A 13,906-nucleotide genomic window follows, 5' to 3' on the forward strand; every position below is an offset into this window, starting at 1 on the left:
TTTTCATGATGCTTTTCCCTTTCACAGGAAGAAATGCTTACAGCATTTGAAGATGGTGATCAGAAAGTTTTCTTCCAGCTCTGGGAGGAGCATATTTTGTCTTCACTCCATGACAGTGATCCAGCTGCTCAGAACCTCGAGTTTTATCTCCACATCTACTTTGCCACCTTCCTCTTGAAACAAACTATGGGAAAGCCTGTAAGTTTAGTTCACAATTCGAACCTCTGTTTGCTGTTGTTTGTTTTACTTCATTTATTTGTCTTTAGTGTGGATGAGGATGGGATGTTTTCTAAGAATTATTCCAAGAATATGTATCCAGTTTTGGCCACAGTCTGCATTTTAGTTCAGCCAGATCCTTTGTATTGTGGAGTACAGAGATGGAAGTTGGAGCTGTCCTTATCCCAAAGTTCCTGAAGTATTTCAACTCAGAAAATACCAAAATGGCAATACTTTCACACTTGTGATTGTAGATCATAACAGATTCTTAAAACATTTATTTTGCTTGGAGTTTGGACTGGAACTGTGAGCTGAAATACAGTAATTTCTGATTAAATGGCAAAGCTCAGTTTTGACCAGCTCAATATATCATGCTGAGAAATATAAATCCCAAGATGTTATAAAGCAAAATCTCTGTTACATGGGGCTTTTATGATGAAGAGACATTTAAGTAGCCTGGATTCAGCCAGATGAGCCAGGGCTTAATAGCTCCTGGCCTTCACCTGTCAGCTGCTTCAGGAGTATTTGGATGCCTGCAGTCTGTTTTCCAGCCTCTAAGGAGCTTTTGTTCTTTTCTGTGTACCAGCTCCACTTCTCACTGCTGTGCAAGTGGATTTTTTTGTTTCTGCTCTTACCACTGAAATAAAGCATCTCTAAAGTGTGTTTTCTCTCTGTCCTGAGTGTAGCAATGGCATTTTTCTTTAAAAGTCTAGCCTGAAGTGAACAGGAATAATTTACATGCCAAAAGCAATTGTATGTCTCTTCTTTCTTTGGATCTGGATGAGAGAAACAACAGCATTAATTTACATTTTCCTTTACGACTGGTGAAAACATGCAGTATGTTCTCTAGTTAAATAAATACTGATTTTTAGATAACAAATATACTGGAATTTCAAATTTGGTTTTAATATACTTGGGTCTCTTTAATTTGCCAGCTTTACAGTGCATTTAGAATGGTAGTTGTCTAAATTAAAAATGCTGCTTTATTTCCTAGGACAAAGCTGAACTTGATGAAAGGATTTCTTATTTCAAGGCATACCTAGAAACAAAAGGAGCTGCACTGAGCCAGACTACAGAGTTTCTTCCCTTCTATGCTTTGCCATTTGTTCCAAACCCCATGGTACATCCTTCCTTTAAAGAACTTTTCCAGGTAAGTATCTGTGTGGCAGAGATGGTTTTGTGGTGACTTACACTGACATACCTACACAAATTTGTTTGTAAAGCATGTTTTGGTATTTTTTAGAGTTACTTGCTCTGAATGCTTCCCTGACCATGTGGCCAGTTGTGCTGCCTGGCTGAGCAGCTGTGGGCAGCCACTCTGGTGCCAGGAGATGTCTTCAGCCTGCATTGCTGCCACCCTGCTTTTGATACCAAATCAAAGCTTAAGTGATACTTGCCCTAGGGCTGGCTTTGGATGTACCAGCTGTTGAGGAGCTCCAGTTTAACACCAAAAAAAGGCATATCCTGCTATTTTCCTTTGGGACTAGCTATAAATAATGAGATAGATGGTTGACCTCAGAGATGGAATATGACTACTCTTTTTTAATTGTACTTAACAGCATTTTTTTAAAATGTGTTATCTAAGATGAGATCCTCAGGTTTATTCTGAGTAACCCAGGGCCCAAGCTCTTAGTCCACACTCACTCATATTTTCTTGTGGGAATTGTTCAACTCATTCCATATTAGTGTTGAAACACAGATTGTTTTATGTTTGAGAAAGAGCAGCTGTGAGTCACTAGCTTACAAAGCAGAGTTCTTATGGCATATATTTTTCTCAGGCATCTGATGCTTTATATAGCTGGAGTTCCTGATAGTTTGTGTAATACATCTTGAAAAATCATATGCACTCTTCTCTGCAGGAGACAAGGTTCCTTTGGTAATATACAGTGTCCTGTGGTACACCACTGTCTGGATACTGGGTTGGTAAATGCAGCAAGTAAATTCTGTACACTCTCCAGCATGGTGAAATAAGGGCAAATCTGAGCTGTGAGAACAGCTTGCAACATATATATACAGCAGTAAATTTAGGGAGCTCCTGGTACTTGTTGGACGACAAGTTTTTTCATTGGCTGGCTTTTCCTCAAGCAGAAACCAGCTTCACTGAAGCTTGAAATAGAAGGCATGAGTATTTGGTGGATTCCTAGGTGCAGTTTGACTTTTTCCCTTAACTGTTATTTCCTTGTCAGTATGAGACACTACGTCAGGCAGAGGACAGCATTCCAGTTAGTGCTCTGAGTCTGTTCTGCTGGTCTATTTTTTCTGCATTGGCTGTTTTTCTCCAAATCCTTATTTTTGAAACATTTAGTACCCACCAGTGTCATGTCATGATGCTTGCAGTAGTTATTGACAAACTTACAATTGCCAGATCTTGTTAGGAGCAACAAATGAAAGCTGAGCAGTGCAAAATTACGAATTTTGTACTCTATTCAATACATGTGAAAATATTTTTTTATACTTTTCTCAGGTTGCTTGTTCTTTAAAGGTGCTTTTACTTTCAGGGCAGTTCAGGGCAGTTGTTGTGTGTGTATATAAGCCACCAACACAATGTGACAGTTTTGTACTTTAAATAAAGATACATTGTGTTTCTAGAACTCTTATCTAGGAATAAGAGTTCTTAATAATAATATCTGAACTCCCCTCTGGCTTCTGTATGCTTTCATGGGGACTGAGCAAACACATTCACATCAGTAACAGTGAAGGGAAAATCTTTTAAATCCGGTATTGGCTGCCTTGTTTTGCCTTGTGGGAAGTTGCTGTGATTCAAGCAGTACTTTCTGCAGAGTGTACATATTTGGTGAACAACTGTCATTCTTTGTTTTTCTTTTCAAGGATTCTTGGACACTGGATTTAAGGACAAGATTGGAAACGTTCCTGTCTCTGGCCCTCAAAGCCAGACAGACTCCTCGGCTTCTCACTATATTTGTATCCTTCTAAGAACACACTTTGCAGATAATTAGAAATACTGTAAAGAGACAGTATAATTTATTGCAAGAGTGTGCTGATAAGATTTATTGCAGAATTGCAGTAACATTGCAGTTCAGTGTTTTTATGACAGGAAATGTTTATATTCCACATTCAAAAACAAACTTTTGAAAAGGTCATATAAAGACCATGTCCAGATCCATATGAACCTCCACGCTTATTATGTGATCATTCTTTGTTTCCGTGTATAAATACAGGATACCCAAAGGCACCAACCTGACCTGACTTCTTCCTTAGCATTTCTAAAGCTGTTAGTCTTTTAAATTAGCTATTTCAGAGACTAGCTGAAAGTTTTCCAGGGCTTTTATTTGGAGCAAATTATCCAGGGGAAATTATTTCATCACTCATAGGTCAGCGAAAGATCTCAAGTCCCCAAGCAACATTGCAGTTGTGCACTTATGAGATTTTATGTATTTATTGTTGATTATGTATTCTGTAGAGCATCAGGCACTTCCAGTTTGCTGGGATAGTAGGAATACCTGGCTTGGTTGAGGTTCTCATTCTGAGTCTCTAGAACAAACACTGAAAAGGTGCACATTTTCCTGATCTGCTTTTACTCGTGCAACAGAAGGAGAGTGGACAGTGCAACAAAGGTAAATACTGGGCTGTGGTAAGGATGTTCTGTAAAATTGTCAGGGGCTGTGAAGGTAGTGGGAGATGTACCTACAGGGGTGGGGAAACCAGTGATGCATAGCAGAAAGTCCTTGGAAGTCCAGGTCCCAGCTTTGGTGATGGCTATTTGTAGCTTTCCAAGCTCAGTAAGGTTCAAGCAGTCAATAAGTATCAATAAGTATGGACTAGAAATGGGAAAGGACCTAGTAGTGGGATTTGTATTAAACATTATTCTGTTCTGAAACATGGTAAAAACAAGTGGAGAACTCCATACAAAGTGCATACCTGCTTTCCTTTTCTAGTTCTGATGAAGGTAAGTTGCCTCAGATTCCTTTCCCTTGCTTCCAGGTTTTATGTCTCATTCAGCTATTTTGATGACTGTCTGATGATCTTAGACAAAGTTGATTTTTGTTCCTATTTACTCATTTTGTTTAAATAGCACCTCCTAAAATAGTGCATATTAGTATATCCTGAATAAGAATGTGTTCATTTAAGTGTGATTGACTGATGTGTTGCATTTTGAGGTGAGCTGCTTGTACACACATTAATGTGTGTGTGTGACTTGTGGTCCTTTAGAAATAATAATTTCAGCTCAGAATCCTGTTAGATGGTGGTCACACTCGAAACATGTGCATTTCAAAAATCAGTTCAATAAACAGAATTTAGGATTTCCAACTACCTTTCATTGATTTTTTTCACTTTCTGCATATACTTTCTAGTAAGGGATTTATATGAGACCAGTTGGACTCTTAAAACTACTGTTCCTCTTGAGTTATTTTATCTGTAGATTTATTCTGAAGATTTACTTTTTGTAGATTGAATTAGGCAGAAAGTTAAGTATTCTCCCAGTGTGAGTTCCATGTGTTTTCTTTGTTGTTTTGTGCTTTGTTTTATGCATCAGACTTTCACTAAATAATAGAAAGGTCTCTTGGATTTTTATTTTCCAGAAGTTACACTTCTTCCTTGTGGAGGACTTTCCTGAAGGCAATAATCCCATGTTCTTATTAAAAAGAAATAACTACCCAATTGTACCTGACTTATTTGGGCCCTAATTAGTTTTAATTTGGGCAGGTTCTGTGCTTTGTGCAGGGACTGTAATGGAATTCAATTCATGCAGGTTAGCCTGAATTTGCAGATCTGTTATGTGCCTTGGAGGTTGAGTCACTCTGGATTTTTCATAAAGGTTACTTGAGGGCTGTCTTATATGAAGGTTTTCTATCCAAGAGGTTATTTTTGCAGTATCCTGCTCACATCACATGGGATCCACAGCACTTACTCGCTGCTGGAGAATATTTACTTTATCAGTGAAGGGGAAATGCAAAGGAAATCTATAGGCAACACATGAATGAAGAACAGTATGGCAGAATCCTGAAAACACCTTTTTTAAATAGTTGCCAATCATCAGTCTGACATGCTGAAATACTTCAAGTTTGGGTGGGGTGGTGTAAATGCTTTTGAGGGTGGCCTGAAGTGTTCATAGTGTTTACCTTGCCTGCTTTACCTGCTACAGTAAACTTTACCTGGCCTTTACCAGCCTTTACCTGGCTTCTTACTTGTTTGCTAAAAAATTTCAGTTCCTGTATGACTTCCAAAGCTATTTGGGTGGCAGTTGTGCTTAACTTACAGTTCTCCCATATGTTTTCAGTTTGGCTGGAAAGGAAAAAATTGCAGAATGGTTGGCATCTTGCACAGAGAGCTTCAGACCTTCTTTGTGGCCTCTCTGCTAACAGGAACTGAGGGGATGAGGTATTTGGGAGTGTGTTCAGCTGCAGTTCCCTTCACTGCCTCATTACAAACCTATGGATGAGTTCACAGCCACTCTTCCACTGTTTTGGGTAGGGGGAGAGTGGTGGAAGTGTGTCAGGCTCCTACACCAGAGAAGGTGGAGTGTGACCTACCTGTCTGTGAGGATTTGCTAAAGCCTGACTATTTATGTGGGAAAATGTCAGTTTAGAGTATGGGTAGTCATTTTTAAGCAAGAAGGAGACTCCTGCTTGTCCTGAGAGAAAGATTCAGTGTCCAACAGCAGCTCCTGAGACCTGCAGCTCCTCTGCTCAGAGCTCTGCTTTGTGCAGTAACTCAGCTGGTTGGAGTCAGTGCTTCTGGACAAGTATGTGAAGGTGGGCTAAGATTAGACAGAAAGAGACAGAGCAAGCACAAGTTCAGGAAACAAGTGTTTCAGTGTAGGTAAGTGTAAAGGAATCTCTCACTTAGAGAGAAAAGGTTATCAGGTAATTAAGTGCATATGTGTAACTCTTGGCTGCTTGTAGGAACTGGAGTTAGAAGACTTGACAATTACACACATGAGAGGGCAGGCAAGAATTCTGGTAGAAACATGCAGTAAAGATGATACCCAGTGCCAGCATCTTCATTTGGCAGAGTCACAAGCTTTACTGTACCTTGTATCTTCCTACACCAGGAAGTTAAGTCTTCTGTGCTGTATTTTCTCCTCTTTTCATCGACATATGAATAATGTTTCCAGTAGGTGTTTGGTCCAGAGCTTTTTTTTCCTCCTTGATAAGCTTATCATATGTACAAAGCATTTGTCAGTGCTGGGAGTTGTGTCTGGGAAAGAGAGAAGCCACAGTGTTACTCTGATTCCTGTAATGGTGCAGTTGGATCACTGCTGCAAGATGACATAAATGTCCGCTGAAATGCCTCTGAAAGGTACCATTTTCTTTTACCAAATCTGGACTGGAATGATAATGATTTAACTTTTTAAACAAGGAATTTAATACTAATTTTTAGCTGGTAGCTCCCTGATTTGTCTAAATGAATGCTGTTAGAGGGATATGGCAAGAGTGCAATGAGGGAATGGGGCAGCACAGGACCAGCTCTTCCAGCAGCTGTCTGAACTTGGAACAGCTTCTTGCTGCTGTACAGTGATGAGAGCTTCCTGATCTTCAGCAGGAGAAGCTGTCATGAAAGGCTTTCCCCTTTTCAGTAAAATTACTTATGTGTGAGAAGATAGTGATACAAAATTGCAAGAGATGCCAAGACTTTGTGATTCCTTTCTGACACCCTTTTCTCAGTTTATTATTGACAATCCCTGCATTTAACAGCCAAGAGGTAAAATTGGACCCTATTTCTGAATTTCCAAGACTAGTGTTCATGAGCTGCATTGAGTTTTGGTTATGTAGTTTTTTCCTGCTGACTGAAGTTGGAACACATATTTTCATCACTGGAAATTTTACCCACTGGGCTATGAAAAGTAAGCAAACTCTGAGAAGGTTTATGCTTTGTGATTTGGTGCTTCCAACTTTCCTCTGAGTGAAAGTCATGCTCTAGATACGTCCATTGGAAATTTACGAATTGAATGTGTTATGTCACAGTTAAATAAAAATATATTCCCATTTGCTCATCTAGGCAACAGAATAAAGTGCTGGAGTAGCTAGTTTTGTGCAGTGGTTGCTCTCAGAATCTTTTTTTAGTTTAGAAAATGTTCTTGTTTTGAAGCTGTATCATATTAAAGCTGTGGTAGCAGTTTAACAGTAATGGCTGTGAAATAAAAACAAAATCAAAGTTGAATTATTATCATCAAGGCTGAATAATTTGGTTGTCTTTGGAAGTCATCTTAATTCTACAATTTTTGAGTTAATATTGATTGAAATTGAGATTAGTGTAACAGCTTCCAGAATTGTAAAAAGCTTAGCAGGATTGCTTAATCTTACTGTTCTAGTGGTGGTTTTTTAATTGGTCTGGGAGTTTTTTAAGTGCATTTGGCTGGATTTGAACAGGATCTGTGGCTTATTGTTCATCAGTAAGATAAACTGTGTCATATTGGGCTGTTTAGAACAGTTCACTTAAACCCAGAAAGATTCTCAATCTGTGAGAGGGAATCCTACTTTTGTCTGAAACTCCACAGTCAAGCTCTTTCCTTCCCACTGTTTAACAAAACCTCCTATGGTAAATATTGTATCTGTTTGCAGATGGGCCCAATGCCACTTTCACAGCACTGAAGCAGTGCTGGCTTCTCAGCAAACTAATTTAAAACATAATGTTCTAGCAAAATACACAGCATCAGCTGTAACAACAGAATTATTGTGCCTCCTTCATGGTTTTGTCTGGTCACAGAAATCTGCACTGTGGACTGCAGCTCCAGATTCAGTGCCCAGTTCCATGCAGAACACTGGCTTGGCTAGGTCTGAGACTGGGGTGGAGTACACACATTCTGGTACTCAGTTTGCTTTTGTCTCGAAAGGAATTGAACCCGAAGGAACAAAGTGTATCAGAAATGTAACTTTTTTATTATTCAGATAGAAATGAAAAACAAATTTTCAGAAACTTAGGATATTAAAAATAAACTGTAGAGTTTACCATTAACCACTGAGTAATGGATCATCCTCTTCACAAATTTTCAGAAACTTAGGATAATAAAAATAAGCTATAGAGTTTACCATTAATCACTGAGTAATGGATCATCCCCTTCACAAATGTGTTCAGTGATGTTTACTGCCTTATAGTTGTGTTGCTACTGTAACTGTGAAGCAGTTGGTTCTTTGGGCAATTAAGGCTTAATAAATACTGGTAGGTGTTCCAATGAAATGGAATCTTGCTAGAGGCATGAAATTATCCTTGTAGGCAAATTCCACACCTCAGAAATTGAGGTTGTCCCTTCAGAGCAGTAAAAAGGCTTGTGGGTTCTTTTGTCCTTTTGTTTGAATAGGTGATGCTATTTCTTTCTTTATTATTCTCTTGACAGAAATGATGCAACACCTTCATCAGCAGTTAGTGAAGCGTGAGCACAGGTACATGACCAACCTGAAACGACTGCGCAAGTTGCAGATGGACTACCGTGGTCTCCTTGAAGTCACTGCAGAGCTGGTGGATTCTTTGGAGGCCACAGTCACTGGCAAGATGGTAAGAGATGACCCAGATGTGCACTTGCTTCCACACCCCCAGAAAATGGAGACCAAAGGGTGGATTAAGCTTCATAGTTATGAGCATTTCTGTTAGAGCTGTGGCCCTTTACTAATGAAGCACAGCACTTTGGGTGAGCTGTTCTCTCATTGCCCTGGTGAAGGAGGATGAAAAAAATGCAAAAAGTGGGTTGAATTGTGCTGGCTTAGAAATCTTGAAAAAATTATCACCATATCACAAGACATCTCAGATCTCTTGTGCAAGTCCCCTTTTGAGCTTTGGCAGCAGCAGTTATTGAAGGGCATTTTGGTGATTACTGATTGCAGTCCAGCCCATCAACAATTGTTGTGTATTTAAAAATTCAGTCAGGTATGTTTTAAATTCCATGGTAGTGGAAACAATCTTCTTATCCAAAATTTTGGTGAGGAAAAGATTTGCTCTCTGTTCTGCTAAACTGGACTTGTTAATTTAATTGATAAAGGGAACAGGGAGATAGGAGTGAATGAGTTATTCATCATGTGGAATGAGCCACATGTATGTAAGTGGAGAAGGTACAACTTTCTTACGAGTATTTTTTGTGTGAAGTTGATTGTCTTTTTCAAGTGTTGTGCACCTCTGGAAGCATGAGTTCTGTGTAATCTGAAGGTTGTTCCTATAGCAGATGTTAGTGGCCTCTAGGTGCTTTTAAAGGAACTGTGAATTGTTAGCAGGGAGAATGACCTGGCATTTCCTGGGCAGCCTGCTGAAAAGTCAATATCTACCTTCCTGCTGTCACCAGCATGAACACCCTATGGTTTGTTACTCTGCTCTGGGATCACTGCTGCTGTTACTGCCGGGAAGAATTTGCTTTTGGGTGGATTATGCTTTACAGCAGATTAGGGAAGGTATCTGCTCAACAATAAAATAACAGTCATTCATTTGCTGCCTCCCATTTACACCTCCGTGCCCTCCAGCGATATCCAATTCCCCTCCGTGGTCGGGAGCCGGACGCTGGCTCTTCTGTCGCGGATGTTGTTCAGTTCCCTTTGTGAGCCTTGAGTGGGGCACTCCTTTGGTGCTTCGCAGGTGTGTCCAGCTGAGGGTGCTCTTCTGTTAGGGATCCTGGATTCTGGCAGTTCTGAATCCAAGGTGCAGCTGGGTACTGAATAAAGTGATATTGAACTTACAGCGTTCTGAATTTGAAGGGGTTCATTGTCCTGCTGAAGGTCTGGGAAGTGTCCCCAGTTGAATTTCTATAATCTCGGTCCTCTCATCTCTCTTTTGGGGAAGGTATTAACTCTCCTAAAATTAAGCTGTTCTGTTGAACTGTAGATTTCCCAAAACAAAACCACTAAACCCACTGAGATGTTTTACATTGAAAAATAAAGTTCTGTACTGTGTAATTCATATTTATTCTCTATGCTCTACAAGACAGTTGTGTAAGTTCTACTCCTTAGGTAAACAACATGTCAGCATTGTTTCAAGCTCAAAACTGCTTCATTTTTTAAATTGATTGGATTTTGAACCTTTTGATTTACAAAAATCTGTATGCAAAAAGAGGTGTGAAAAAATCTGTTTTTCTCCTAGACCCTCTGAAAGTGTTTAGCACTAGTCTTGTGAATAGCATAACCATTCCTAGATAAAGAGAATTTACAGTTTTTAAATTTCTGTACAGAATGGTAGTTGCAGTATATACCTTGTGCTTGTGTCAGTGAGCCTCAGGTGTGTGATTTCTTACTTTAAAAAAAAACCCAAACAAACAGCCTTTAATATAGAAACACTTGTCTGGTAGAGAGTGTAAGTTTTTTGTAATCCTGTTCTCATTTTGTTTCCTAATTTTTAGATTACACCAGAATATATTCAAAATGTTTGTGCTTGCTTGTTTAGCAATCATTTGAAACAATCTGTAACACACAACATTGACTTCACAAGGCCTGGAACTGTAAGTATAAATGTTTGGGATTTTTACAGTAACTGTCTCAAATGACAATACTACTTAAGCTACATATAGAACAATAAATGTTCTGTACTGGGAAAGACAAAACATAATATGTTCAAGCTTGTAGAAGAATATGGCAGTACGTTGTTTTGTTGATCTCAGATGCTGGTCAATGACCTGATTGTGTAGTTATAGCTGTGTAAGTATGGTTACTTCTGTTATTGTGAGGACAGTAAAATTTGTGTCTGTTAAAATGCTAACAAAATGCTTTAAATAAACATTAATCATAAAAGTTCATCAAAATGTTTTAGTAAGAAAATATTGTATACCACTGTTGTACAAAGACAAGCCAAAATCATGAACTGTTCTTATTGTTTTTGCCATGGCAGGCATTCATGTGTACTTAACTTTGTAGCAGGAGAACTTAGTGAAGTGTCAAAGGAAAAGCAGAAAAAAATAAAATTCTTGCTTCTTATTCTAGCCAAGGTCTTTAATAACAATGATGGTATGGGTACATTTTGTTCTTCTTGAAAATTTGCTACAGAGAGATAAGGAGATGGTATAAATGCTTCCTTTTCTTTTCTATGTGCTGGTATTTTCAGAGATAAGTATTATTCCTCATTGCTCTTCAGGCTGATCTAAATACCCCCACTTTCCTGTTAATGGTCAGAACTCCTTTCTCTGACCTGCCATGAGTTTAGGAGGTGCACTCTTATGCAGCCTCCAAAAGCTGCTATTTCAGGGTTTCAGGAAGGAACCAACATCTGTTTGTCTGTTACCTCAGTATTAGGTGCTGTCTGCTGCTCCCCTCTCTTCAGATTGATATCATATCCATAGCTTATCTCCTATTCTGTAATGTCCCTCCTCCCACCCCATCTTTCTTCTAACCAACAACTTTCAGATGTCTTTGCTCTTTCTTTGACAGTGGCTTTTTGAGATAATGCTTTAGGTACCTCAGTAGTCTTCTGTATTGTTGCCATCTGATGTTGAGGTTGTGTGTGTTTCTCTTCCCTGTACTGAGATCACCCATTCTGTACAGCCATGTGCCCTCTTCTCTCTGCTCCTGCTCTCTGCTTGCATCAAGACTTCTCTTTTTCTCCTGTGCTTTCAAGGTGCTCCATTTGCCCAGGGTTTTGCTTATTATTTCTATTCTTTTTATCATACATTGATCCTCCAGTCTCTTGAACCCTTTTAGGAAAGGGGCAGAGGGAAGTGTCATTTTTAAGCAAGGTTCTGATTTCTGCTTCCCTGAAAGTGTCTCTAAAAGCATTTCTGCTCCAAAAGCACCTTTGCCATTAGACTTATGGCACTATGGCCACTTTGTCACAATCTCCACCGATGCAGATAGGTTAGAGAAAGAGGATATGTTGGTGGTGGATTTTTTTTCCCTGCTGGAAGTACATTTTTGTCTCCCTTAACTAGGTTAACCTGAGCAAAGCTGTGTTTTCCTGGCCCAGTTGTATCTATTTTTGTACTAGGCTTTGCTAGCAGAACTATTTCTGTGTGACTTTGTGGCTCATTTATCCACACTGTTTGAGGTAGGTGCTGTGAGAGCCAAGCTCTCTAGTGAAGGACCAGTCCAATTATAGCCCTGAGACTGTTTAGATTAAGGGTTTCTAGACTGGTTTAGGTCATGCCTTGACACTGAGCTTCTAGCAGCTACTGTGGTTGAACTCTCATGTTGTTTCTATAAGCAGATCCACAGAGGCTCTCTGAGGCATTAGCCAAGTTTTGGAGGGCTAATTACAGTCTTTGCAAATAGACATTAACTGCATCATTATCAGGTTTCCTCATCTTATCCTTTTGTCCCCTCTTGATCATATTTTCTTGTTTATTTCCCACGTAAAGGGTTCTGGTTTTATATTAATAGCAAACATGTAGAAACACAAATAAATGTTAGAAGAAAAAATAGATATTTTCTTATGAAAGGAAAAATGAGATTCTTTTCTCATCCCAGAATATTTCTGACCACTCCCTGGCTTTGTTGATACAGGAAGCCAGATGAGATGAACTAAAATTCTGACTATTTGCCATAGGCCACTCAGGCATGCCATTACTTTTTCTTCAAGGATTCAAGTACTTCATTGTTATACACTCAGATGTTATTGTTCTACCCTTAAGTGGTTTCAGGTTTTTGCATAAGTTTTGGAATAAAGCTGGAGGCACCGTGACCCAGACTAAGTAGCAGCATGAGTTCACAGCATTTGTGCTGGATTTGTGTTGCAAGATTCATTCACATTTTGCCCATAACTACTTGGAGTCACTAGAGTGTGGTCTTTCCAGCTACTCCATTTCACAAACCTCCTGCTGTAAGGGGCAGCCAGCTGCATAATTACAGAGAGAAGAGACTAGCAGAGGGGCAGCTACTTTGTTCATCCTTACCTTACCATCATCTTACCTCATTCTGTAGGAGAGATGAATGAGAAGCTTAAAAAACAGCCATTGTCTAAAGAGATTTATCAGGCATTAAATATGGTGGTTTGTTGGTTGTTAGGTTTTTTCCCCCCACTTCACCTTGAGTGTTCAGGATGATCCTGTGCCACTGACATCACCAATGTCAGGACAAGGCCGTGAAATACATTTGCTTCTGCTGGATCAATATCTTTACATAAATGAGCAGAAAAAAGGAATCATTAGCAAGGAAATTACTTTTTTTTTTTTTTGTGCTGTCATGCAGCCTTAAATTTTCACCACTGTTATTTAAGGTGTGAGTGATGCATTACATAGTTTGGAAAGAGGAGGTGGTTGAGTTCACAGCCAGTTGTACTGATGCAGCTCAGGGGGCAGTCCAGGTTTTGGGTCAGGTTCTGAGAGCAGAAAATGCTAAAACTGCATCATTCTCTGAGAATTGTACTTGAGCTTTAGAGTATATTTTGTTAAATCAGCTACACTGGTAATTTTTAGTTACACTGGGAAGGAGGATTATGTTAGTACTGTAACCAAAATGAAGTATTGTCCAAGGAAATTAAGGAGTATACCTTGGATTATATCCTAGGTAGCATTATTTGTATGCAGAGTTGATTTTGTTCCCAGTACATTGCTCAACTTTTAATGTTGAAGAAAGTCATATTGTGTAGTAGAAAGCTGTGACGTCTCAGGCTTTGAAATTACAATAAAGGTGACCTGTATCAGTTGTTGATGTGCAAACATCATTCCTGGCCTGCCCTCCCCCATGGCTGAAGGCCTGGCCTTTCAAACTGGAAGAAATTTGGATCAGGAGAAAAATCCCAGAGGCAAGTCTTACTAGCTGGCTTTAAGACCTGAGGCAATGACAGCCAAAAGAGTTTTCCATTGTAATCATGCCCTGAAATCTTACTT

General features: G+C 39.3%; 1 protein-coding gene across 1 annotated transcript in view; it reads left to right on the forward strand.

Moving 5' to 3' along the window:
• The window catches only part of ARMC9 (armadillo repeat containing 9), a 59,046-nt gene that overhangs the window by 1,933 nt on the left and 43,207 nt on the right, over positions 1-13,906 (forward strand). Inside the window, exons 4-9 of the mRNA XM_058812041.1 lie at positions 28-198; positions 1,211-1,366; positions 3,046-3,138; positions 3,767-3,791; positions 8,513-8,670; positions 10,493-10,591. Coding sequence (XP_058668024.1) covers positions 28-198; positions 1,211-1,366; positions 3,046-3,138; positions 3,767-3,791; positions 8,513-8,670; positions 10,493-10,591 — 702 coding nt within the window. The remainder of the gene's footprint in view (positions 1-27; positions 199-1,210; positions 1,367-3,045; positions 3,139-3,766; positions 3,792-8,512; positions 8,671-10,492; positions 10,592-13,906) is intronic.

The sequence above is a fragment of the Ammospiza caudacuta genome, chromosome 11 (genome assembly GCF_027887145.1).
Source record: "Ammospiza caudacuta isolate bAmmCau1 chromosome 11, bAmmCau1.pri, whole genome shotgun sequence".
NCBI classification, from domain to species: domain Eukaryota; kingdom Metazoa; phylum Chordata; class Aves; order Passeriformes; family Passerellidae; genus Ammospiza; species Ammospiza caudacuta.